The 26,761-nt window shown below is 41.7% G+C and overlaps 1 protein-coding gene across 2 annotated transcripts in view; it reads right to left on the bottom strand.

Annotated features, from left to right (window-relative positions):
* The window catches only part of atrnl1a (attractin-like 1a), a 176,279-nt gene that overhangs the window by 45,567 nt on the left and 103,951 nt on the right, over positions 1 to 26,761 (bottom strand). For both annotated transcript variants that reach the window (XM_035173062.2, XM_035173063.2), the window contains 2 exons: positions 25,396 to 25,457; positions 18,491 to 18,569 (listed from right to left, as the gene is read on the bottom strand). In XM_035173062.2, coding sequence (XP_035028953.2) covers positions 18,491 to 18,569; positions 25,396 to 25,457 — 141 coding nt within the window. The remainder of the gene's footprint in view (positions 1 to 18,490; positions 18,570 to 25,395; positions 25,458 to 26,761) is intronic.

Genomic DNA, 26,761 nt, shown 5'->3' with positions numbered 1-26,761 from the left:
AGCTGAAATATCCCGGATTCGAACGCTGCCGTCTCGCACCACAGACGTCATTTGGAGTCAGCGTTAGAAACTGTAACTGTAAATAAAGATGGTCGACACGTGTCCCCTTCAACTGCACAATAACCGAGTCAAAATGTTCTGGATATAGACGCTGTTCAGCCGCCATTTGAAGCCACAGTCTGTGTGTAGCCGTGGCAACGAGGTCCCACCAGTGCATCCGCTCGACCAATCAGGAGTCAGTCTCAGTCGTCAATCATGATGTTTCACTGCATCGTCAAATAACCAATTAAAACCAAAATGACCAGAAACACTTGAATCACTGCGATAAGAACTACCTACATGTCCCGTATGCTAACATGGAAGAGGCAGGGATTAAGACCTATCCTACAGCCAGCCACCAGGGGGCAACCGAGATGATGTGGCTTCACTTTTGACGAGCTGTCATGTCGTCCATTCTTGTTTACAGGCTCATTGGAGTTGGTCGTGTTGGAGCTCATGTGAAATTACTGAAATCTGTGAAGTAGTCAAATAAACAAAGAATAAATGATGAGGGTCTTTGTCCCGCCCTAAAAGTTCAGAGGAGGCCAACATGAGAATCTGAGTTTCTGTAGAAACCACAGCAGACGGCAGATCAGGATGATGAGGAGCACTTTTTAAATTGCAGAGCGTTTCCTGAGGTGCTGAGTATTAAGTCAGAGTAAAATGTGATTATCTGAGAAACTGCACTGTTTTAAATTGACTTTTTAATCAGACTGGATGTTTCTTGAGGACCTGCAGGGAACGATTTACACCAGTTTCCTTAAACTTGAAAAGATTTTCCCACAAAAACGCAAAACAACGATTTTCACAAGCTCTGATCCACTAAAACAGCGTTAACATGTCCAGTTTGTCTCATATTTTGGGGACATACAGCTCCAGAAAAGTTTAAGAGACAACTGCAGATTGTCTCTTAATTGTCCATTTCATTCCAGTGTCTGTTGAATTTTGGAGGAATATCTCGACAATCAGAGATTAAAACTAAATGATTTCGAAAATGAACTTAATATAAATTTTAAATATGACCTTTCTTGTTTTTCATACAAATTAAAACCCGACTGTTCTGGTTTTTGGTGGACAAGGCATTTAGCAATGTAACGGAGTGAGACATCAAATGAAATGTAAAAAATTAAATGTAAACATAAATCTTTTCTACATCGTTTATTCTGTAAAATAGAAGTAAACACTGACACATCTTTAAAAAGATCATCAGTTGACTGTTATTGGTCCATTGATGAATCGGTGTGACTCTAATATATGAACCAGCTCTTTGTTTTTCCCTCACATTCACAAAACAACTCGTACTTAATGAGTCGACTATAAACAGTGTTTCTTTCTCCTTCTCGTGACTTTATCTCCCTTCTCCCTCCTCCCTCACTCACCCTCCCACCTGTTTCACTCCTCTCCATTTCCCTTTCTCGCTCTCCCTCCCTCCGCTCCCTTTCTCTGAACAGATGGCGGACGAGTGCAGGAGAATTTCCCAGGGTGCCGTGGGAGGTGTTTCTCCACCAGCGTGTTTGTGTATAAGCTGTGAATGTGCGCTTGTGATCTTAGAACCTTTTGTTTGCGTCTGCAGCGGCGGCGCCGACAGCTGCTGCTGCTGCCCGTGCTTCCTGTCCATCAGCCAACCGCGATGCAGCTCAGGCGTGACCCTGAAACACAGTCTTACATGCATCTGTGCGTCAGGCAGAGGTAACTTTGACCTGGAGCTGGAGAAACCGTGTGGGCAGGTGTTTCAGTGAATTATCCGGTTTACAAACTCGTCATACACATTACGACATCAGGACATTTGTGTAAGCAGCCAACGATAATTGAACAAATGAGTTTGTCAGGATTGACTCTATCTACAGAAGTGTCATAAAACACTGTATTTAACAGCTGGATGAGGAAATGAAGCCATGAATAGACACATGTGTTAATGAACCTTGTGAAAACTCGTTTCTTTGGTCCCTTCAATCAACCCAAACCTGAAAATGATGCTGCTCGATGGCACAGGATCTATCGGTGGAATATGACTGATGATTTGTAAGATATGACCCAAAACAGAAAGAAACTTACGTGAAAACTTTTTTTACCCAAGGACACTATGGCATACGGAATGGGGACGACTGGGATCGAACCGCCGACCCTCTGGTTAGAGCCTCCTGAGCCACAGCCAACACGAATATTAATGTTCAAGGTGATTTTCAGGCAGAAAACCCAAAATAAAACATGTAAAAACTTGATAAGTGAAAGGTCGGCGTGCAGCAACCCCGGCAGGTAATGATGTCAGATGGTGTCCACAGTAACGCCGCTGACATTAACCACAACAATAACCACGAGACTAATGAGACTCTTTTGCATCTCACACGTTGTCCGTGCAGACGTGTGTTACCGACCAGTGGCTCCTGCCGACGGCCTCATTAAAAGTTAGATTAGTGCTGAGAGGCGGCGTCCTGTTAACAAACAGGTCACATCACAGAGAGGAGAAGTGAGGCCGAGCGAGGGAGACGTCATCAGAGCAGGTTTATGTTCTAAAAGATGATCTTGTAGTTTGCTGCCTTCTGCGTTTGGATGAATTAGAAGTTGATTCAAATCACCGTATTATTGAATTGTTCTGTCATTGGCTGTCAGGTGCAGTAAATGGTCTGTTTTCAGATTTTTATTTCACAGCTTTGAACATTGGACAAATTATTGAACAGTTTTTCTTAACATTTGTAATCTTGTTTGTCTCATAAATCATTTGGAGTCTTGGGAATTTTGACTTTTATTTTTCGCCTTTTATTGCCGTCTTGCTTTAGCACAACTTTCCCTACACGACCAAACAGTATAGGGTTAGCCAAATCTCAATATATATGATCTCAAGGCACTTTACCTCCAGAGCTGACTGGAGACTGAACTGGAATATCGATCCTGTGGCAACAGATTTATCAGCTGTCTTTTTATTCATTGGTCAAACTCTACTGCACAGACTCCATGCAACTTTGCTGAGAGTTCTTCTCAATGCTGTAAATACTGTGATTTTTCGTTGATGTGTTCAGTTACACGCAGCATCTATTGTCCTTCTGTCCGTCCTGGGAGAGGGATCCCTCACACGTGAATCCCTCTGAGGTTTCTACCTTCTTCTCCTGTTAATAGGGTTTTTTAGTTTTGAGGATTGTGAACAGAGGATGTCGCACCTCGTTAAGCCCCGGGAGACAAATTGTGATTTGTGAATATGGGCTACACAAATAAATGTACAGGGAGTTCTGTATCAGTTTGTTTAACTTTGCAAGATAGGGTGTTGTTTTTAATCTCAAACCATGGATCTTTATGAATCTTAACTTGAATTAAGGGGACTGATTTCTATGAGTGTGTGGAATTTTAATCCTAAGAGTTTAACCTCCTAACTAACTTCAGTCCCTTCCCTCAAAGCAATAAAATACTTTGTGTTTGTTTGATCCAGAACAATTATTGAACATTTATCGGAGATGTTTCAAACTTCACTTGGGGATAAATGTGCTCATTTTTATTCCACAGCCTGAATATTGAACGTCACAGCAGGATGAGAAACCATGTGGGTTTTAGCTTGTGTTCTAACCCATTTACACAGGATGATGAATAACTGTGATCAGTTCCAACAGGCTGAAGAACGTCTGACCATGAGAGTGGTGGGAAACCCTGTGAGATATTTATACACGTTTTAAAGAATTTCAAAGGACCCGGAGCGTATTGACACTTGATGTAAACTTTGTCTCCGGGGACGGTTCTCTGAGGAGTTGGTTCAGTGTCTCATTAATCACACCGGCAGCTCGTCGTGTCCACACCTCTCTCTATCACACAATTACTCTCTCTCTCTCTCTCTCTCTCTCTCTCTCTCTCTCTCTCTCTCTCTCTCTCTCTCCGCCAACAACTTTTTACCTCTCTGCTCTTTCTTCAAATATTTTAGTTCAGTTCCTTTCTTTCTGCCTGAAAACTAGTATTATTTTTCACATTCACATGTTAAATTGACTCAAGGTTTTCAGATTTTTGACGCTCTTTGACCCGTTTCTTTTATTTAAACTCTGTATATTCATATATTTTCTACACTTTAAATTACTTTTTGGTAATGACTGTGAATCATGTTCCTGCTGGACTCATTCTTTATGTCTCCTGTCAAAAGCAGGAACAAATGTGCCCTGTGTGTAGTTGGATAGAAGCGGAGGATGGAAATGTCGTAAATCTGACTTTAACCAAGTGTTTTGGTTACTTACTTCCAAATATGGAAAGATTCCCTGAAGACAGACTTGAGATATCATGTTCAAGAGGTCACCTTGACCTTTGGCCTCCAAATTCAAACCAGTTTTCTATGTGGGACGAACTGAACTGTTTGTTCTAAATTTAAAGAAATCCCCTCAAGGCGTTCTTCAGATATCGTGTTCACAAGAATGGGACCAACAACCCAAAACAAAGCCTGCAAGTAGAGATAGGAAGAGATAAGATTACACTTATTTCTTCATCTTTTGCTTTCTTCTCGTTTTCTTTTTACATAAAAACCTAAACCTTTCCTCCTTTTGCCTTATTTCCTATTTTCCCTGCAACAGTAAAACTAAAATCTTATGTCAAGTAACTGCTGATAACTTTTCCGACAAAAAATATAAGTTAATACAGGTATTTTAAATGTAGTGCAGCATTTTTGAATAGAGATTTTTTTAGGTCTTATTCCTTTACCCCGGCTCAAATAAAGAGACTTTTATCACAACGTCTGGAAATATAAATGAACTGTGGCACTTTTGTAATTGCTCTATTTCTCTTCCTCCTCCTCCCATTTTCTCCTCTCCTCTCTCTCTCTCTCTCTCTCTCTCGTTCTGTCGCTCCACACCTCTTTAGTAAACATGTGGTGAAAAGTTTGAAGAGTTCAACTTCAGAGAGAAAAGAGCAGGACGAGCATTTGTGTTTTAATGAAGACGACAAAGCTCTTTGCATCATTAAGTCTCATATAATTAAAGGAAGAGGAAACTAAAGTGTTTGATTAAAAGAGCGTTTGTCAGAGAGCACTCACACAAACACAGACACACACACACACTGACAAACACACACACAAATAACCTCATACACAAACACAGAAACAAAGAAATATACGGCATACAAAGAAAAACAAGAAATGCGGTCCTCTCTTTTTTGAGCTAATGACGCAAAAAGCGATAGATGAGGGCGGTTTAACTTGATCAGAAAACACACACACACTCAGAAAAGCAACACACACACACACACTCAGGCCTGTGTCACTATGGGGGGTTAATGTCATCTCCGTTTGGTTGATTGCGGTGGCTTTTCGCCCCTGGAGACTTTTCCACTTGTCTGCAGAGAAACAGTCTTTATCTGCTCTTCATCTCCACATGCAGGCGCAACACACACACACACACACACACACACACACACACACACACACACACACACACACACACACACACACACACACACACACACACACACACACACACACACACACACACACACACACACGAGAAGTGGGACTACCCAGACAGAGTGAGAGACAAAAACACATCAAGTGTCTCCGATTTTTCAAATGTCCTTCAAGGAGCAGAAGTGAAAAAGCTCCTGTGTCTTTGGCTTTTCCACTTTCCCAGCGTCCGCCTGTCGAGCGGAGCCGAGCGACGAGTTCTCTGATGTCAAGGAGCTTCTGTCTCTCACCTGCTTCCCTCTCCACTGCAGAGCCGTAATTACCTCGACAGGAAATGACTGGACTCTCTGGAGCTGAAGAGACTCTCTGCTCCAACACAGGCTGCACTTCAGTTTGACACAGAGACTTTGCTCCATATACTTTTGTTTTTCATATTCACAAACATATTTAAAATACTCCCTTACTGACCCCTGTGTGACCCCACAGGCATAAAACTACTGGAAAAACACACGACACCATTTTCACTGTGAGGGACAAAGACTCAAACTTAGTTTTCCTTTGATATGAAACAAATCAAATAAAAGTCCTATTTTTATTTACTCACATTATTTATTAATAGTAAAGTAATTTATTGTTTGGCTATTATGCACATTCATCAACACTGACTGATCTCACTATTACCATATAGTATATGCAAATAAAACACAAAATTAATAAAAAAGCTTTCTAAAATGTATATAATAAATGTATATCATGAGTGAAATGTTTGATAAATAATGAATGTATAATAAACAGTGTCATATAAGTAGCATATTTTACATATATATTATAGAAAATGAATACTATATCATTATATAATGATAAGGCTCTATAATAATCAACACAAAATAGGCTATAATCAAATAAGAGACATATTGTTACTATTAGTTATGATTTTTATTAGTAGTAGAAATAGTATTGCTATTATTTAATATTAAAATCATTTACAGATTAACCTGCACTCTATGCATATATTTATATTTATAGATGCAGTATTTAACATATTGCATTTTCCAAAAAAGCAATTCAAAATAAAATCTACACCCGAATGGCAAAACATTTAGTCCAGTTAAAAGGACTTTAAGTGAACACAAAGATCTAACACTGTAAATACTGGAGTAAAAGCACCAGAAGAAAACAGACGACTGAAAGAAGCTGAGATACCAACTAATGGATTTTATGTTTCCATGGTTTAAGACAAATTATCATTTGACGTTAGCGCAGACGATTGAAAAACAGAAAAACAATCTGAGAGATTTCAGTTCGTACACTCGTCCACATCCCATCCGTCTCTGTGAGTTACAGGCTGAAGTCTCCCCGCTCTCTATTAAAGGCCTCAGTGGAATCTTTTTCCGCCATATTAAACCATTCTCACATGTTCGATTAAGAACCATTTATTTGCCAAACTGAATTCCCACTTAAGCCATCAGTGGGTTTTTAAATCACGGCCAATTACCCTGCCAGAGCCGCCTGCATTACTGAAGCACTCAGTCAGACGGAGAGAGGACCCGCAATAATACCGACGGCGGGAGAAGGAGACTGTTCACTGGGATCTGACCTGTCCATCAACTGTCCATCAACTGTCCATCAACTGTCCATCAACTGTACAGAACCAGCAGAACTAACTGGGCACTTTCTCAAAGGACCCGCATGATGGTGGTTTTGCTATGTTTTGTCAGGGCTGAACACGTATGTCTTACACACACTGGATGTGGTTGAACGCATCGCAGCACCTCGGGGATGTTGTTGGTGACATCATGAACATGCAGCTGACTGATCTGCAGAATGACGCAACCCTGTCACCACGGAGCCCAATCACAGGCATGAGGCAACGGTTGTCTCAGGTTGTTTAATGTGCAGCATATGGATAGTTACGTGCATCAGTGCAGCCTGATACTTACTTGCCTTGTTGCTGCAGAGGCTGTTTGTTTGACAGCATCTGATGTCCTCTCTTGTCAAGTGTCCTCTGTGTTATAGCATTGTGTGATTCCTGCACTGTGTCGGTATTATTGTGTATTTAAAGAGGAAGTTAACTTGTAACTTACAAAAATACACGTTTGGTTGCAGATACTGTACATGTGAGTGAAACGACTGATGGATAACAACCTTTACTTCATCATAATAATCAAAAATGTGTGTACTACCACTTTAAATAAATTTGCGCTGTGTTTATGGAATACTCAGTGTCATTACAAACATTTTACGCACGTCAGTTTCGAACAATGTAACCGTCACAACCCACATTCTTCCAAACGTCTTTTATATATTAGCATCTTTGTTAAGCAATAAATCCACTAGAGGGCAGCGTAGAGTCCAGACATCTAAATATGGCGACAGTGTAAACACGTCGTGGTCTCTGACGTCAGTAAATGCATCGCGACATGTGGACAAATAATTCTTATGGTCGTCTAGCTTGAACTATTGGCGACACTGCCCCCTACGATTTACAGCGGTATTACTTGGTTCAGTTCAGTTTCAGTTAGCTTTCAGAAAATCTGCCCAAATACGGACGAATTGAACGTAGAGCAGGGACTGAAGGCTCCGTCTGTATCCGTCTACATTTCTATTACTGAGCATAAATGGGTTTTCACACCTCTGATAATGCAAACCACTCTCTCCGTGGTCGAACTTCATTATTCTCTTTAGTTGTGTGCTTTTCAAGTCTCTCTTTTAATACCCAAAAGCAATTTGTCTTCCACTCGAGCTAAAACAGCAGATATTCGACCTGCTACTTTTCTCCAGGTGTCTGAAATGAACTTTGGCTCAGTTGAGATTCGGTTTTTAATCTCAAGTGAAATAATCAACGTCTCTGTTACAGCACAGGTTCCACTCCTGGATGAATTTGTGTGCGAGCAGCTAATTGGACTGAGATTGTTCCGCACTCGGGGAATTAGCTGTCTGCAATGTTTGCATTTAGGCGTTTGTGAAAATCTCATTAGGTGTAAAACCGATCTGACTGTTCAGAGTCTGGTTTGTGCAATGAACAGACAGTTTAAAATTTGCAGTTCTGCAGAAAAGGTCAAGAATATTAAAAATTAACACACAAACATTTAAATGGCGAAGAAATATACGACTTTATCTTTTTCTAAACTGTTTTGGTTCCTAACTCTTTGCTGCTCTTTGATTTTCTAGCGAAAAGAAGAGACATTTAAATTTGAACTTTGGAATATGTGCTTCTTGCAAAAACTCAAGAGAAAATGGTGTTTGCAGCCAAATAAATGTCAAAATATTTCTATATCATGTGCATTTATTTCATGATTCAAATTGCTGACAATGCTCATATCTAACATCCTGTAAAAAAAGGTCTTGACACATGGAAGTATCCCTGAGTTTAGTCACAGATCTCCTCTCACGTTTTACTGAGAAAATCATCAAACTGAGGAAAAGAAAATGTGATAACTTTTGCTGGAACATTCTCAGTTTATATCAACTCATATTAGTGCTCAGTTTTCCTGACGCTCATCTTTTAGGAGTCGAGAGCTGAGAAGTTCACTCATGAAGCTGAAAGAAACTCACTCTGAAAACCGTCTGACAGTGTCGACCTTCATCTGCTCTGTTCACTGACAGGTTTTAAAAAATATATATTTATATACATACTCAAATAAATAAAATATTGGTATTTCATGTGCAGTTGAAATTAAGAACTTTTCATGACATGGATCCAGAAAGTTGCAGCTCCCAGTTTACAGATACTAACAAGTTCTCAACTCAGACTGTTAATGAAGTTGTGTGATCGTTGAGTGGAGCCGTGTTATCGAGGTCCCGCCCATACACCAGTCGACCAATCGTGAGTCAGTCTCAGCTGTCAATCATGACGTCTCAGCCCTTTTCTTATATCATCAAATAACTAATTAAAAACAAACTGATCAGAAACATGAACACTTGAACAAACATCAGTTTGATAAGTGGTCCATGTCCCATCTGCTAACATGGAGGATGAGGGGTCTATACCCTGCAGCCAGCCACCAGGGGGCGATCATTATGTACAGTCTATGGTTCATACACACAAGTTGTATGTCTGCTTGGTCACTTTATAAAACCTGTATTAAAATCATTATTATTATTATCATTATAAGTACAATTTACTCTAGTAGATTATAATTTAACCTTGAATATCAGTTGTCGTAAAGTTTTTAATTTACCAACTCAGCTAAAAATCAAAGTAATATTGAACTTTATCGAGAATCTTCTGAATCTGAAAATAAACAAATACAAGTATTTTTTGTTTCCTTATTTAAAATGTAGTCACTTTATAATATTTTGACCTAAATCTTTTTAAAATCCAGATGTGAACCTTGAGAAGGCGAGTTTCAAAGCTCTCATCTGGAGTGTGTGCTCACCGTTCTCCTGCAGAAGCATCACAGTGTGTGTGTGTGTGTGTGTGTGTGTGTGTGTGTGTGTGTGTGTGTGTGTGTGTGTGTGTCTCCAGTTTATGAAAAGCTTCTTAGAGCAGGATTAGGATCATCATTGTCCGCTGGCTTATGATAAGACAAGGATTACGTTGGTAAAAAGATATGTTTAGCAACACATCCCAGAACTCACACACTCACATCCACCCTGTTTGCAGATGACGTGTGAAGACTCATCGGCGCAGTTCACGTTCTGAACATTCTTCACTGGTCGGCTTCGAGTTTCTATAAGTGGAGCACGATGTCGACTATGATGGCAACAATCTCTGAATTTTACTTTGCTCAACCCAGTGACCGAAACACAGAAAAGGAGGATACCACATCACAGTGTGGTTAAAGCTAAATTATTTTCTTAAAAGAGAAGATCTGGATCAACCACGCAATCGTCCCTCAAACCAGAAACTTCCCCGACAACGACCTGAATGCAAATCGAATCTGAATCTAAAAAACAAAACCGAGACCTGGACGTTAAACCCCCAAACTCCAAAGGAAAGAGTCAAAATAGAAACTGTGCCAAGATTTGGAGGAAGGAGAGATCCTACGCTAAAGTGATCTTTGACCTAAAATTCCCTCAAGGTGTTGTCGAGGTATTGAGTTCACAACTATGTGACAGAGACGCACAACTGTACAACAACCTGAAAACACAATGTGTCCGACCACCGGCTGTAAATACACTAACAATCATTGTGTAATTTCCAAACTATTGATTATTCAGGTTTTTTACGGGACAAACCGTCGTAATCAATCTACACAAACAAACGATTATTCTCATTTTAATTGTGTGTCCATGTTCACAAACAGCGGAGTCAGGGTCCAGGAGTCAGATCTGTGGTTCAGGTGTGGGGTTAACAATAAAACACAGCTGACCACCAGCACTGGTCATCAGTCACACCGACAACCACCAGCCGATTTATATCACAGCACAAACCGATAGAGAAGAAACAGAGGAGAAACAGAGGGAGAGAGAGAGAGGGATGGTTGTGGGGAGTGAAAGAGGAGAGAGAGAGAGAGATATATTATTACAGACGTTGGCCTGCGGCGCTTCACGGGAAAAAGAAAATCCTAAACAGAGCAGACAGACAAACAGGACCGTATAAAACCATCTCAACCACCATATGGCTGCAGGGAGACGTCCTTGCTGTGTCCCTCAAACCCCCCCCCACCCACCCACCGGCTCATCTCTCTCGTTCCGGTGCTTTTGAAGTTTGCTGGTGGCGTCGGCGTGCTGAAGATAATCTGTATCAGTGATGTCAGCGGTCACCTGGGTGGCTCCGATAGCGGTGAAGCGTCATTTACATTTACTGTATCTGCTGTTTTCAACATTTTGATCATCGTCGTGAGGAGGAACTGAACTTTACGGCTGATTGAGAATTCAAGTGAGGAGACTGTTGGTCATAAAAAATACTGTTTACGTGAACTCCACCGCAGCAGAGCAACACAACACTCGTGGGTTTTTCTATGAATCGAAAGACAAACCAGTTTTTAGAAAGATTGTAACGGACATAAAGTATTTTATAATTTATTTGTTAAGTAGACCTTTCTTACAGTTAGGGTACCCTGCCTGTAGGGGGTGCTGGCGTTCACTGTGTTTTATCGCTCGTTAAACATCACAATATTGGGGAGAACTCGTCCTCTGAAGGAACAGTGTTGTGTAACTTGTTTTGACCCAACTTGGCTGCAGTATGGTGAAAACCAATTCCCACTTGTATCCTTATCAAGCCAAAGGAACATGCCTACGCACACACATTCCAAGTGAGGACTTTCAGGAAACACAGACACACACACACAAACACACACACACAATATGAGGATGAGACGCACTTCACATACACTCTGGGAAGAAGAGACTTCCGGGAGAACATGCACGTGCACACGTCAGCACTGGCAACAAGACTCAGATCGAGGGACATAAATACTGGTGCAGATGCTGAAATGAAGGGCCCCCCCTTTTCCAACTGCAATCCTGCCTCTGTGTGTTCCTCATGAGAAATCAGCCACAACAACAACATGTTGGTGTCAATAGAAATAGTGATCTGTCTGGTTCTAAGGAAGGAACAGGTCCAGTGGTTCGACACACACCTCTGGGGCAGAGGAGCTCCACAGACTTCAACCTGCTGCAAGGGAGCGATTTCCCCTGAATCCACCGGCTGTAATGAGGCCGAGGAAAGAAGCCGAAGCCGAGATGCACGGCTGCAAGGCCACAAACCTGTTTTGCTATCAGTGAGTTAAAATGGCACTAAATAGTACCAACGCACCTGCACTTTTGCAGTCGACAGGCTCTGTAACCTTGTATGCAACTGTGTTAAATGTATGTTTTCTCTATTTTTGGTAGTGGGTGGTGGTGATCGTTGTTCACTAAAAACCGTGTCGTAAAACGTCCACTGAGCAGTGCTGCGTTTTCACATATTTGCAGAAAGTCAGAACAATCTGAAAATGAGAGAGATTGGATGGGCTGGTGCTAGCGGGGGTTAGCATGCTAACTTCAATAGAAACGTAATAAAGTTTGGTGCAGAACTTGCAAATCATCAACCATCATCGGTTCCATGCTCTTTTCAAACAGACACATTCTGCACAGGTGGCCAGTGAATATCAACCCAGTGGCATTTAACAGATTCTGATCTTCAGGAGGAAACGAATGAGAGCAGGCATCAGGCTTTGTATTGTTACCTCAACTAAACTTTCATTTTCACTCTGAGACTCAAATAAGACCAAGAAATATACAATATAGTTTTTTGTTTTTTTTTCAGTGCCTTGTGATCACTGAGCCGTTTTTTAAAAATACATTTAAAAAGGTCAAACATTTCTCTGACATCTCAGCGGTGGAAATGTCAGGATGTTTTTCCAAAAAGTGTTGATTGAGTGGCTTCAAAAAAGCGAATCACAAAGAATAAAACCACATCCAACACACACACACACAACTTTATCGTTCTTATTTTAGCCCTGAACTTTCAGACCAGACTGGAATCTGAGGAAACATTTAAATCAGAGACCGATGACAGTTTTAAGCAAAATTTCCGACAGTTATCTGAGGGCAACTGATGACTGACTCAATATTTAGATACAAACGGGAAAGTAGGTTTCACAAATTACTGAAAACACAGAGAAAACCCTGACAGACACGGAGAGAACATGCAAACTCCACAGGAAAGACCACGGCCCCAACCAGATTGGAACCCATTTAGCCCTCGAGCAGTTAGTTAAAGCTCACTGACAAATTGTCTCCTGTTGCTTAATAATTCACAGAATGCAGAGAAATGTGTGTGGAGCCCAGCATCAAACCTTGTGCTCCTGCTGCAGGTGTTTATCCACAAACCTCAGAGTTGTTTCCAGGTTCTCAGCAAACAATGTGGTTGTTCCTGCCAAGTCGAGCCACCGTGCCGCTCAGCTGCATGTGTGTGTGTGTGTGTGGCCACGGTTAAATTATGTGCTGGAGTTATGAACAATTTATTGACTCTTTTTTTGCGTTGCTGTGTTTTGTTTTATCGACTGTTCCTGCCCTCTGACTTTATGTAAAACTCAGTGGAGTAAAAAAAAGAAGTTCGAAGCCCTCGGGACAAACTGAATGGAGCAGGTGTAAACTGCCTGTTTGTACAGTGGCCAGTTGCCCGGCGTGTTAATGCGACTGCAGGGAGAACTGGTCTCTGTGGTGGTCGGCTGGAGCCCGGGCAGCATGGTGGCCTGTAGCCGTGTGTGTGTGTGTGTGTGTGTGTGTGTGTGTGTGTGTGTGTGCGTGTGTGTGTGTGTGCGTGACCCTGTCTTGGCGCTTTGATTTGTTGACTGCGCGGCCGTCCACAGACACCCAGCCATGCTTGGCCGCATTAAAACCTCTTCTACTAATCTGCCACCTCGATTAATGCCAGCTAAATAAGGGACACACACACACGTCGCGCACAAAAAGACACATACACAAGTGATTTGGCGTGCACTGGTCCAGACAGGCTAATCTCTCCAACTGCAGATTGGAGTGTGTGGAGGCCAAGGACCGAGCAATCAGAGCATAACATCACCTCGGCAGAACCACGGGAATGTAACAGATTTATTAAAAGAAGAAGAAAAGCCATTATTTTGAAAATTAAAAAAAACCCAACAGGCTCGTATAATCACGTTTTAAAGCTTTATCCAAAATCCAGTTCGCTTATTGTATCTCTGTCCACTTAGCGTCTTAATAAACGGCTTCTGGTTCAATTACCACATCATTTTGACAAAACCCTGTCATTAAAATATTAACTTAAACACCTTTAGTCATCGTGCAGCGGCTGAAATGAGACTGTAACAGACCTCAGGAAACAATTTACAGCAGCGTAATTAGCTCCACACGCCAGTTTATTGGAAAGAGTGCGACGCTGCCACGTACTAAACAAACAAAACAGCCTTAAAACTTAAATTTTAATCAAGCGCTCCTCATTATGCTGCGGTTCCTCATCCCGCAGTAATTCAGAGTGGAGTATCTCCGAGTGTAATTCCTTAATGAGAGCAGGGGGGGGAAATGGCACAATATGTTAATCGCCTCATGCAGGAGGAGTGCAAACATGTGATTTAAGAGAAGGAATGGGAGACGTGGCGCTGCAGTAACGGCGGTGGAGACGGTCAGGAGGCGCCGTCAGCGAACACGAGGCTGCACACACATCAGTGCGATCTGCTCAGGGAGGAGCCGGTCTGAGTCTCCAGGAGAGCGAGAGCTGGCCGAGCTGCAGAAAACACTGAGACGACTTTAGGACAACTTATTGACTTATAGAGGAAACATCTGTCTGAGAAAACGCTCCAACAAACCACAACAGAACAAACTGAGAGGTTTTATACACAGATGGACGAGAAGAGAGGGAGAACTGTTACTGTCATGGACTTGCCCACTAATCAAATGATTATTAAATATTATTTTATGTTTGTATATGTCAGGGGTTTCCTCTGAAATATCACAAATAGCTGTGGCTCAGGAGATAAGAGCGGGTGGTCCACTAACCAGAAGGTTGGTGGTTCGATCCCAGCCTGCATGCCGAAGTATCCTTGGGCAACCCACTTGGCGTTAGTGTGTGATTAATGTGAGCTGCACTGTATGAACGTGTGTGTGTGAATGGGTGAATGGCTCTAAGTGGTCACTAGACTTTATAAATACATTTCACAATTTAAATACGTAATTTATAAAACCAGAAAAAGCCACGTTTTAAGTTTTGATTTGTCAAATTGCATTGACAGCTTTAAGGTTGGAGACAATCCAGTGATGAGGAACTGACGTCCACGGGGACGTGGATCTTTTGGCTCCGTCTCTGGCTTTTCATTTGTCTTTTGACTTATTCATCCAGTCGAGGATCAGCTGTTTGAAAATAAAAGCCTGCTCCCCCCCCACACAGTCTTCAGAGGGGCAACCCTATTAGAGAAAACCACAGACGTGCTGCTCAGCCTGTCTTTGCACATCAGCATTAGAATTTCAAAGTAGCTTTCAATTGTTTGATCTCATATCCAAAAATGATTGTTGGTAATAAAAAAAGCAATTAACATAAAGCTGTGGATCTATTAATACCCAGTTTCCTCTGTAGTCTTGTGGCTGGTTGTGATCTATAATTAACAGTGAAGAGATCCCATTTTCACCTTCTGCCGCGGCTCCCCACTAGACCAGCTCTCTGGAGAGCGGAGCAGCGAACACACGATACTTCACACCGCAGGAAAAAAAAACTGAAAGAGCTTCTGGGTTTTTCTAATATTACAGCCTGACAGATTTAACACTTAATAACTATAATATTATTTATATCATCGCTCCTCAGCTCAAAGATCCTGTATTTTCAGTTAGAGGCAGGTGGAAGATTTCAACTGTGGATCATTTCATTCATGTGCTAAAGTCTAAATGTGACAGAACCTCAGTGTTAACAAATTAAACTGATCCACTGTTTATGTGATGATGTTTTTTTAATTGAGTCAGAAAACTATTTATTATTTAAACCTTGTCTCTGAAGCAGCAGCAGTCACACATCATGTTCTTGTCATATTACAGATGAGTGGAAAAATCCAGATGATAGACAGCTTCCAAAAGTGAAGCCACAACATCTGGATTGCACAGATTGTACAGGTCATGAACCCTGACTCCTCCATGTTGGCAGACGGGACATGGACCAAACTAAAACGAAGAGGTGTTCTGGGTCTGGATCAAACCGAACCAGGGCTCGGTTTGTTTACAGTGAAAACCCTGAATTCAAGAGTTCAGATGTTCTGTCCAATCACAGGAAGTAGAGACAGCATTAAACAACAGAGGAAGAAAAATAAGAGGACAAGGACGTTCATTAAATAACAGAATAACAATGTAAAACCAAAACTAACAGAAACAATGGGAATAAAAAGCTTGTTTCAGACTCTCAGGAGAGAAAACAACCTTAATTATCAAATATCAAAGAATCCAAAACTCCACATATATTTATATTTGGGAAATCATTTATGACACTGTGATTAAATGAAGAAGCCATTTCTCCTAGGTTTGTCTCTTTTATCCCTTCTCTCCGACACGTCCACACTAATGATCAAATGCTGATATTTAAAAAAACTCCATTAATCCCCTTTAGGAGCAGAGGTCATGTGATTTATAATAAACCTTCTCAGGAAACACGACGACATTGGATCTTCCTTAAAGGACAAATCTGACATTTCGAGCATTCGTCTGCGATTCGCCTGCAACAGGCAGCAGCGTCCAGGGCTCCTCCGCTGACACTCGGCTCGTTAACATAGTTTGCATCGTCGCTCGCTCTCGCTCGCTCGCAGTGTTTGGTTTCAGTGATGACATTTTCAAAGCAGCTAAAGGACAAATGCAGAGAGAGCTTCCTGTGATGTAACAAGCGACTGGCGAGGAAAATTAACAAAGTACATCTCTGAAATGTCATTGTTTCCCTGTGAGGTCGGCCGAGCACCATTACTCAGTAAAATCTATCCAGTGTTCTCTGTTTTTTTCTCCTTCAGCCACAGCTTGAGCTTCCCTACAGTAAAAAATCACACGTCGAGGTGTCACGTCGCCTCATTTGTGCCACAAAAGATGAATTAACATGTGAAAAATGTACTGAATTGGTGTCATGTGCAACAGTAACTGTGGACGGGAGGGAAGTGGAGTTCCTACAGTGGTGATTTGTGCCTCGGAGGCAGAGTTTCCCATTTGTTAGATGCTCGAAAGGGAGAGACAGTAAAAAACAAAAAAAGAACAGCCCTCAGGAAGAAACAGAGAGAGTGACGGAGAGCTGGAGCCATGACAGGAAGTCAGAGTAAATAAACCAACGGTGCAGTAAATGTAGCACTGCGGTTCTGCTGTGATGAGACCGGCTCTCATAAATAATGGAGCCAAGTGGCGGCCGGCCGGCAAGCGGAGGAAAACATGAAAAACACGGAAAGACTGGTGCATGTGGTGAATGTATGGAGGTGATTTACATCTGACACAGATCATCACCAAAAGGAAAACTGTATCAGGTCCAATGAAAGCAGGAAATAGGTCAAAGACAAACATCCAGATCACAACAAACATTATCTCAATGCACTTTGAGATCAAGGTTTTATCGTATAACAGAGAGAAAACTCCTGTACGCAGAACTGAGGGAGAGTTTTCATTCTTGATTTTACATGTTAAAACATTAATTTGTTGGAAATGTCAGTGTTATTGCTCACAAATTGTGTCGGTTGTTACCTTTTGCAGCACAACATTCACAGAAACACCTGGAACGTCACTCAATAAGGTGATGAAGTAAAGAGTTTCATGAAGAGTCAAACAAAGAGAGAAACAACCATGAGCTGATATAATGAACTTTTGCAGACAGAGTTTAACGAATGGACTCTTTCCTTAATTGTGTTTTACCTTTAAAACAACAGACGGTGACGACAACAACTCACAGAATCAGTGACACGACCTTCTCTCAGTGAGGACGACCAGTCCTCCTGATTGAGGTCGACTCTTTTCACCATGAAAGCATCGCGACGTGTCGCCGACATTTAAAGGCTCAAAGTCAATTTGCACATCAAAAGCAGCGGCAACGTTTTTTTCTGCATAATGACACAACAGCAGCAGCAGTGAGAGAGGAGAGGGGGGGGGGGCAGAAACCAACAAGTGTATTTAAACACAATGGATCCCTGTGGAACGAGTGTGTGTGTGTGTGTGTGTGTTACACCAATAGCAACAGAGCATCATCATCACTGCTCACGACCAACACTGGTTTCTCCCTCGTGACTGAAACACAACACACTGAGGAAAAAGTGCATAAAAAAACAATGAAACAGCGAAAGAGAGACATCGGGATAACACTGGTGTGTGTGTGTGTGTGTGTGTGTGTGTGTGTGTGTGTGTGTGTGTGTGTGTGTGTGTGTGTGTGTGTGTGTCTGTGTGTGTGCGAGGGTCAGGAGTAAATATGAAATGATGCAGCATCTGTTGGGGCTTTAAGTGATATATCATCCATTCCTCTTCGTTTAGCATCACTTCGTCGGAGTTAATTGACTCGTGAGCGGAGCAATAATTAACGGGAACGGTCGTGTTTATCGCCACGGTGACACTCATTAAGCAAAGAGACGTTTTTCTTTCACCCTTCACAACTATGGGTGGGTGAAACACACACAGCTCGGCAACCATCGACACACAAATACATATCATACACACGTGTGCACAAACACATGAAGATGATGATCCTACCTCTCGTCTTCGTGAGGCCCAGCAGGTCTGCTTGATTTTCCAAACCACAGCAGCGACGAGTAACAGAGACAGGAAACAGCTGGGAAGAGGAGAAGGTCAAACAATCAATCACGAATCAATAAGTCCTCAGAAGGGTTTGAAATATACAGTTTAATCAAGTCGACTCAAATGGGCCAATGTGATGCACCACTTATCTGTGTGGTTCAGGTCAACTGCTTCGAATCAATGTGAATGTTCCTCATTGTCCTGACTCTCTAAATCACTGCTCATTCACACTGTACATTCATCTTCATATGAGCATCAGCACAGATTAGAATATGTTTCTCAAAGAAAAGTAATAAACGGTTAAAGTTTGAAGAGATAAATGCTGCAAATTTATTTCTCGAATATTAAATTGGCGTGCAATATTTGTTCCTGTTCTGGAACAACATAGTCTTTGCCAGGCACAGAAGTGGAAAGACGGTCGGTGTGGACTGAACAAATAAATCATTGTTGCCTCATGATTTATGTGAGATTTGACTCCTGCAACGTTAAATCAAGACCAAACTATTTCTTAAACATGATACTCGTGCTCCATTTGCTCCCATTTTCAGAAGAAGGACATTTTATCCACAAAAGACACATCTTGACACTTTCAAAGTAATTAGGCGAGAATAGTTCCACTCTTGGTTTTTCCATCTTGGCCTCAGTGAGCTGAAGATGCAGAAAGAAGAAACATGTCTTTTTCTATTTTGTCCTTTTGAAAACATGCTTGTGAGTCTCACAACCATTACGCAATTATCGGGCACTTTCCTCACATTCAGTCTGTACTGGAGGTCCAGTAAGTTCAGATAATATGAGATTTGAAAAGGTCTTTCATGAAAAGAACTGCTCCTGTGTGTCCCGACCTCCAGGAACAAGAAAGAAGCTCGACCACAATTCACTGTCCTCCAGCTTCTGTTGCCGCTGAGCGACGATTACAAACCAGAGAGACATTCTCAGGATGTTTGTGGCGAGATACAAAACCGCAGTGACCACGGGGCGACTGGGGATTTCAGGACAGCAAAGGGCAGCGAGAGGTCAACGAGCCACACGACGCCGTCTAACAAAGAACAAGGTCTCGTGCTACACACAAAAAACACACACAGATGCACACTCAGCTTTAAAGTTGGATGTCTTGAGGGTGAAGTTATCAGACACAAAGCTCCTCTCTCAACCAGCGCTTCTGACAAGAGCTCGAAACAAGACAAACCAAAGACTTATCGACAGGAAGCGTCGCAGAAACCGCTGAGGACAGCAGCAACCAAACAATCGTCCTCTGTGAGTGTGTGTGTGTCCTCCTGTGTCTTCATGTGGGGACGGCAGCGTTGTTAAGGGTCTCAGAGCTGTAATGAGCGTGACTCCCTCAGCAGTCACGGCCTCTTCTGTCCACGGGCGACCTCTCGCCCACGATCGGTGACATCACAAGCAGGAAACCCCCCCCAGTGATGAGGACAAGATGCTGCGTGCTGCTGCTGCATTATGGGAACTTTAAACACTCGCTGCTGACTCTGTGAAAAGTTTCCTCAGACAAACTTGAACATGTTGATACTTTAACTGTTGATCCAACCAAATGAGACGTTTCAACCCCCACTGACCATTTTTTGAAGTAACAATATAAAAATGAAAATGCAATTAATGTTTATAACAATAATGTCATTGTGTCTCTAATCTTATCGTAAAAGTTATTGCATTACTATGATAAATGATGTAACTTTCTACCATATGGTTTTAATAACCATAATAAAAATATAACTTTATTTCTAAAGCACTCACCTGAACAAGGTAACTAGGTGCTTTACATAATAAATGGGAATGTGACAGACATTAAGTGTTAGATTACAGATAAGAGAACAGGGAGTTAGTAGCTGTGTAATAAAACTGGGCTTTAAAATCATCTTAAAATCATCTTAAAATCATCTTAAAATCATCTTAAAATCAGCCCTGAACTTCATTATTCATCCATCATCTCTAACACTAATCCTCTGAGGTGGAATCGACCCTGGACAGGCGACAAATAGAAACAACAACTATTCACACTCACATTCACACGTACAGACGATCGAACGTCTCCAATCAAACTAATCTGCATGTGTTGCCATGAACCTGTTTATTTTCCATTTACTTCACTCAAGCACTTAATCCTGCACATTAATTGCATATTATCTGTTTTATAATTTGTGCTTTTACAAGGTTTCTACACTTTTTTAAATGTTTGCAATGTTTTATTCCTTGTTTTATGTCGTGTTATACTTCTTTTTCTAACTATGTTTTTAATCATCAGGATTTAAAAGTTAATCCTGAACCAATCTGACAATAAGTCATTGGTTATACATGTGAGAAAGATCCCGTTCACCTGCAGGGCTGTTTGAGCGCAGGGTAACAAACTCCTGCAGCTAAATCTGGCACAAATCATCTCTTCTCATTTGGAAATCAATGTTTTTGTGCGTTGTCTAAAGAAGAAGAAGAATAATAATGTGGGAAAGTCTAGAGAACAGTTCCTCTTAACCTTTAATATCTCGGTTTGTTCTGCCTTGTTGTGTCTGCTCAGTCAAAATGGTTCAAACTGAAATCAACCACACATCCTGATGGAACCAGTTTGATTTGTTGGATGAAGCTGAGCCTGGTTTCCTCTCGTTGGTCTGATTCATTCACAGTTCTATGATTCTTCTGCACATTATAATAAAACCAACTGACTCTTCCCAGCGATGCCCTTTTCTCACACAGTAAATCCGCCCGCTGTTATTATCTACAACATATTACATATGCAGTGCGGAACTTTCCCTCCAGTAAAATACAGCAATAAGACTTTTATGAGCTGCACTTTTTGTGCATTTTATCTTTACTTTGTTTTATTTGTGTTTTTAGTTATGGCTGCTGTTTGCAATGATATAATTTTCAGTGAAATTTACCATAAAGTTTATTTGTTATCTTCTGTGTGATGTTACAACCGTCTCTGATAATAAAGGATTTCATTCAACAGTAAAATGTCCTGCCTCAGTGCAAACATTTATCACGACTCATTAAACCTTTTGTTTTATAGGAAAACTAAACGTCACCCATACCAACATCAGATTAAACTGTAGATCTGCGCAGATCCAGCTCTCTGCTGCTCCTCGGCCTTTACAGAAGAGGAAAACAACTGGTGACAAACACGGCATCTTCCTTTTTTAACTTGTTTATCAATTTACATTTATTTTGTTGTTGTTTGTTACAAAGCCACAGGAGAGATCTTGTTTTATTAATGCAGTGTAAATGAACATAATAAGAAAATAAAAAGAAAATGTTTAAAAATACTAGGGCTTTCCACCCAAGTGAGGTGGCGGAGGAGGCACCAGACGAGTAGAGCAAGTGTTCAACCTCATCTCACTGTCATGGGAAACTACAACTTGATTGAGCCTAAAACAAATACTTCCAACCTCTTGTTCCAACGTCTTATTGATATGTTCAGACACAACCAGGATCCCACTGCTCTGAATATTCACCAGAGAGAAATCACAAGAAAGACAAATACACTGAATTACTCCCCTGCAAAGATTTTCCATCCTCCGAATGTACATCACCCTCCGCTGGCTGAGTTTCAAATCCAATCAGGCCCCAGATTCCACATTCAGTCTGTAATACCTCAGCTCGTCATTAATGGGCCACAGGGCCAAAGCTAAGCCATCAAACCAACGGAGCGCAGTGGCTAATTGTCGCTATTACCACGGCATTAGGGACGAGGGGGAGGAGGGAGGAGGGAGGGAGGGGGCTGGAGAGTCTGTGGGTTTGTTAACACTCCACTGAGCTTCATGATGGGTTCAGGTCTAAGACGGTTTCAGGTATAACAGCGAATCAGAAGATTCTACGAGCAGCGGGAACACACCTGCAAACAGGTGAGTGAGGAACAGTGTGTGGTTATGAGTGAGGCTGTGTTTACACTTTTCTTACTTTTGATTTAACCAAACCACACCACGTAAAAACACACACACACACACACACACACACACACACACACACACACACACACACACACACACACACACAGTGAAACATCTGAGCCCCAGAGGGCAGAGCAAAGAAAATCAATAAGCTATTCGTTGAACATGAGCCACACGTGCACAGCTCACAATCGGAAACAGCTTTTCATCTGCACAACCAGCAAATCAACTCGGAGCGTCGGGCCCGACCAATCAGAGGCCTCGAGTCCTGACAGAGAAGCTGCAGACGCTCGACTTCCAACGTTTTCAACATCGAAGCTTTCGTCTCTTCTTTCCCTCGATGATCTGTGACGTCCAAACTCTTTGTTTATTTGTCTCTTTTCATGTGATTTCAGTAAATGAGGATGTAAAGTTTCTATTTGAGCCGGTTGCTTATTCTAAATATCTTTGTCAATGGGTGTGTTCATTTCTACATCTTCAAATAAAGTTACTGGAAGAGCGCAGACAAATAAAAGACATTCGAACAACTGTCATCGTTCACCTCCACAGAGACCAACCCCTGCGGAGGTGAGCGACGATGACGACGCTCATTTTGAAAAGAAGAGGATGTGATCGGGGTCTCATGAGCCAATTTGTGCCGAGTCGCTTCTCCGCTGTTCTGGAAAAGAGAGAGAGGGGAAGTGATTGCTAATTAGGAGAGTGAGAGCTGGGAGTAATTGGACAGAGCTGAACTGCAGTGTCACCAATTAGCATTTGAGACTGTGGAGAGCAGAGACATAAACGCTGTTTAATTACGGCCATTTTCCTTTTTTCCTCTCGCCTTCATTTGGAGATGAGAGCGGAGGGAGGGAGGGGGAGATGGAGGGGTTTCAACTTTCTAAATCTTTGTGGAAGACAATTTTACAGTTAATCAGGGAGACGCCGGAGGTGGAATCTCAAAGCAGCTGCGTTTAATTTCCTTAACAACAATATTTAACCAAACACTAAGATTAGACGGAGATTGTCCTTTGGGCTTTTACAACATTGTTCTCAGAATCGTGCCACAGCTCAGATTACGACGGCAGCAGTGAAAGTACTTTTTTTCCTATTTTTGATTCTGTTGTATTCAAGGAGCAGAGTCTCACATATGGAAGACATTTTTTTCTTTAAACAAAATATATGTTTACATTCAACAAGTCTCAAATCGACCAAAATAGGTTTTGGAGAAATCAACCGGAGCCGAGGAGCTTTAGTTTTAAATCACACTTCAGTCGACAGGAGAGGAAAACACGAGATGTCGTTATCAGACCTTTAAGACAAACACCTGTAATTGAGGTTTGATATTTTACAGTTTAACTATTAACTTTAATTACAAAGAAATCTAATTCAACCAAATATATGGAACTTAAATTAAAAATACAAGCTTAAATTTCCCTCTTCTTTTAGCTCTGGAGAAATCCATCTTTAGTAATTTAACACTAATTTCTTCACCAGCCAGGGTCGAGTGTGTCCGTCTGCTGTTTAACGCTGAGCAGGTCGAGTGCAGCGACTTCATCTGAGCTCATTGGCTAAAAACAGCTTCCTGTGTGCGACTCCAAGTGTTTTTAAACACAAGATAAAGTTTTATTTTCTATTTTAATTGAGGCTTTCTTTACTGTTGTGTTAATGCAACAACTATAGAACTTGAAGGAAGAAAATCTACCTTTTCTGCCATTGGAAAAAACAACAAACATAGACATTATATAACTGAAGCAGTAAATAAACCAACAGCAAATAAGAAACAGCCCTGTAGTCGTAGCACATAACCTTTTCTTATCGGTGCAATGCAGGAGAGAGCAAGCCAAACACACCAGTGACTAACACAACACACACACACACACACACACACACACACACACACACACACACACACACACACACACACACACACACACACACACACACTCAGAGGCAGAAGCATAACACCAAACTCTCCCGGCAAAAGTTGACGCTGTCCCCTACTGATGACATCATCCCTCCATGCTGGCCTAAAGGTCGCTGATGCCCAGAAGCCGGCCGAGGGCAAAAAAAAAAAAAATCACTTCCTCACATGGCAACTCACACACACAGACACACACACACACACAGAGAGAGAGCACAGGATGACACATATGCATGTGTGCATGTACATATGTACAATTGGGTCCTCAGGTCTAAGTGGTCCGAGATGTTTGTTTACAGGAAATAATTTGCACACACACACACTAACGAGGATGCACTCACACACACTCACACACACTCACACACTCAGACAAACACACACTGTCCGGTGTCACTGCTGAGTGGCAGGATCTTGCCTGAAGACAGTCGACTTTATTCCAGACTTTTTTCCCAAAAATCCCTCCCTCATTAGATCCACTGTGCGAGTGCAGGACTGGGAGCTGCAGCGCTAACGTCTCTCACCGCGGCCTGAAGACACGCAGCGCTTTGTCCGCCTGCTTCCTGTTTAATGGACTCAGTGTGGGTGAAGATGGAATTCATTATCAACATTTCTGATTCACCGAAACCACAGTTTTATCAAACAAACGTCCTGATTCACAGAAGGTCGACTGAACACTGAACAGGACGACAGCAGATTTTTTGCTTTTGGCCACCGAGCAGCTCCAGATTGGCTCGAGCTCCGTTACAAAGCCCCGCACAGATCCTGGAGTTGCCGAACATGACATTAGCTTGTTTTTTTCCACAAACCCGAACACACACAGCTCGGAGTTGCCCCGTCATTTCAGCTTGCTGCTGTAGAGCAGATGCGGACGAGTGCCAGAGCTGTCGGGGGGGTTGAGAACCTCACCTGAGGCTCCTGCCACCTGCTATAACTCAGTGAGTTCAGGTTGTGCAACGAGCCTCCGGGATCTGAACCGCTGAGCAGGAAAAAGCATGTGGGGAGCAGCTGGAAGCTCTGCAGAGAATAAATACAGCTCATACTGTAAATAAGAAAATAAGAAAACTTACCTGAAGAAGGTGACGAAGAACTGCACCAGGTCCATGATGCTGTTGTGCTGAGAGAAGGCGATCTGTGGGCGGAGAGGGAAAGAAACAGATAATTCACAACTTTAAACAATATTATAACGGAGTTGTGAAAGATTTTTAAAACAATGTTTGTACAAACAGAGGAAAATGTGTCTGTATATTACATCATTATATATATATAATATTAAATGTCTTCTGTGATATAAGATTGTGTCACCAAAATACCGATGACAGTTTCCAAGAGCAAAACAAGACGTCTTCAAGAGCAGCAATTCATCACATTTAATAATTTCATGTTGGTTCTTTTTGCTCATCTCTTGCCACAATCTTTTTTGACTTTCATTTTTGTGTTTTCACCCCATCTGTTGTTTGTTTATTTGTTGTCAGCAGGAATAAACAGTGACTGAACAGATTCCCATGAAACTTGAGCTGCTTTCAGACCTGCACTGAACTCTGGAGAATCTACAGACGTTCTCCTGAGGGACTGAATCAGAGAACACAAGTGTCGGAGAACCTCCTGCTGCATTGTTCATGTGTGAAAGAGAAAGTTTCTGGTGTGTGTGGATGTAATTGTATCTCAGTGTTGTGTTATTTCTTCCTTTTTTTAAATGTACTAATTTAATACAGAAACTAAATCATAAACCACAACAACAAATCATATGTATATAAAGTGCTGTTCTCCACTCGATGGTGTGGTACATTTTCTGCCTAAAAAACAGAATAATTCCCTAAATGTATTTAACTAATTGAACACAATAATTAAAACCAGAGGGTTATAGTGTTTAAGACTATTCAAAAAAACAGATTAAGCCACATGAAGGTGTTGAATAGTTCTGGACTTGGTTTAACTGTGTCTGTAGAAAAGACTCAGTTTTGCAAAAAAGAAACGGAAAAACTAATATACATTCTTCCAAACCTTGTTTTTCCTCAACCTGAGTTACTGAGTTGCATGTGTATGTGGTCGAACTATCTCCTCCTGTGACACGCAAACAGCCACCACCATATGGTTTGTAGGTTATGATGAGATTAGCCCGTGAGAAAAAGGCTGCTGGCCCCTTTGTGCTCTCCAGTATTCTGCAGCACTTTGTTCAATTGAACTCCGCCAAAGCTGCTGGATGCTGCAGCGCCGCTAAAACCCACTGACTGCACCATCCATCATCGTGCTGGGCTGCTGCTGCTGCTGCAGTGTGTGGCCCATGTGCTTCCCAGAGCCACAGATCTGAAACATGTTGACTCAGACATCCGCAGGGATTATTAGTCTGCAATTCATGTTACCTCCTATCGTGGACGGGTTTTTTTTTATCTCAATGAGTTTTCCCTGGTGAAATAAAAGTTAAGTAAATATATT

The sequence above is a fragment of the Hippoglossus stenolepis genome, chromosome 12 (genome assembly GCF_022539355.2).
Source record: "Hippoglossus stenolepis isolate QCI-W04-F060 chromosome 12, HSTE1.2, whole genome shotgun sequence".
Lineage (NCBI taxonomy): Eukaryota > Metazoa > Chordata > Actinopteri > Pleuronectiformes > Pleuronectidae > Hippoglossus > Hippoglossus stenolepis.
Note: the sequence above shows the minus strand (reverse complement) of the source record. Positions and strands in the feature narration are given on the sequence as shown.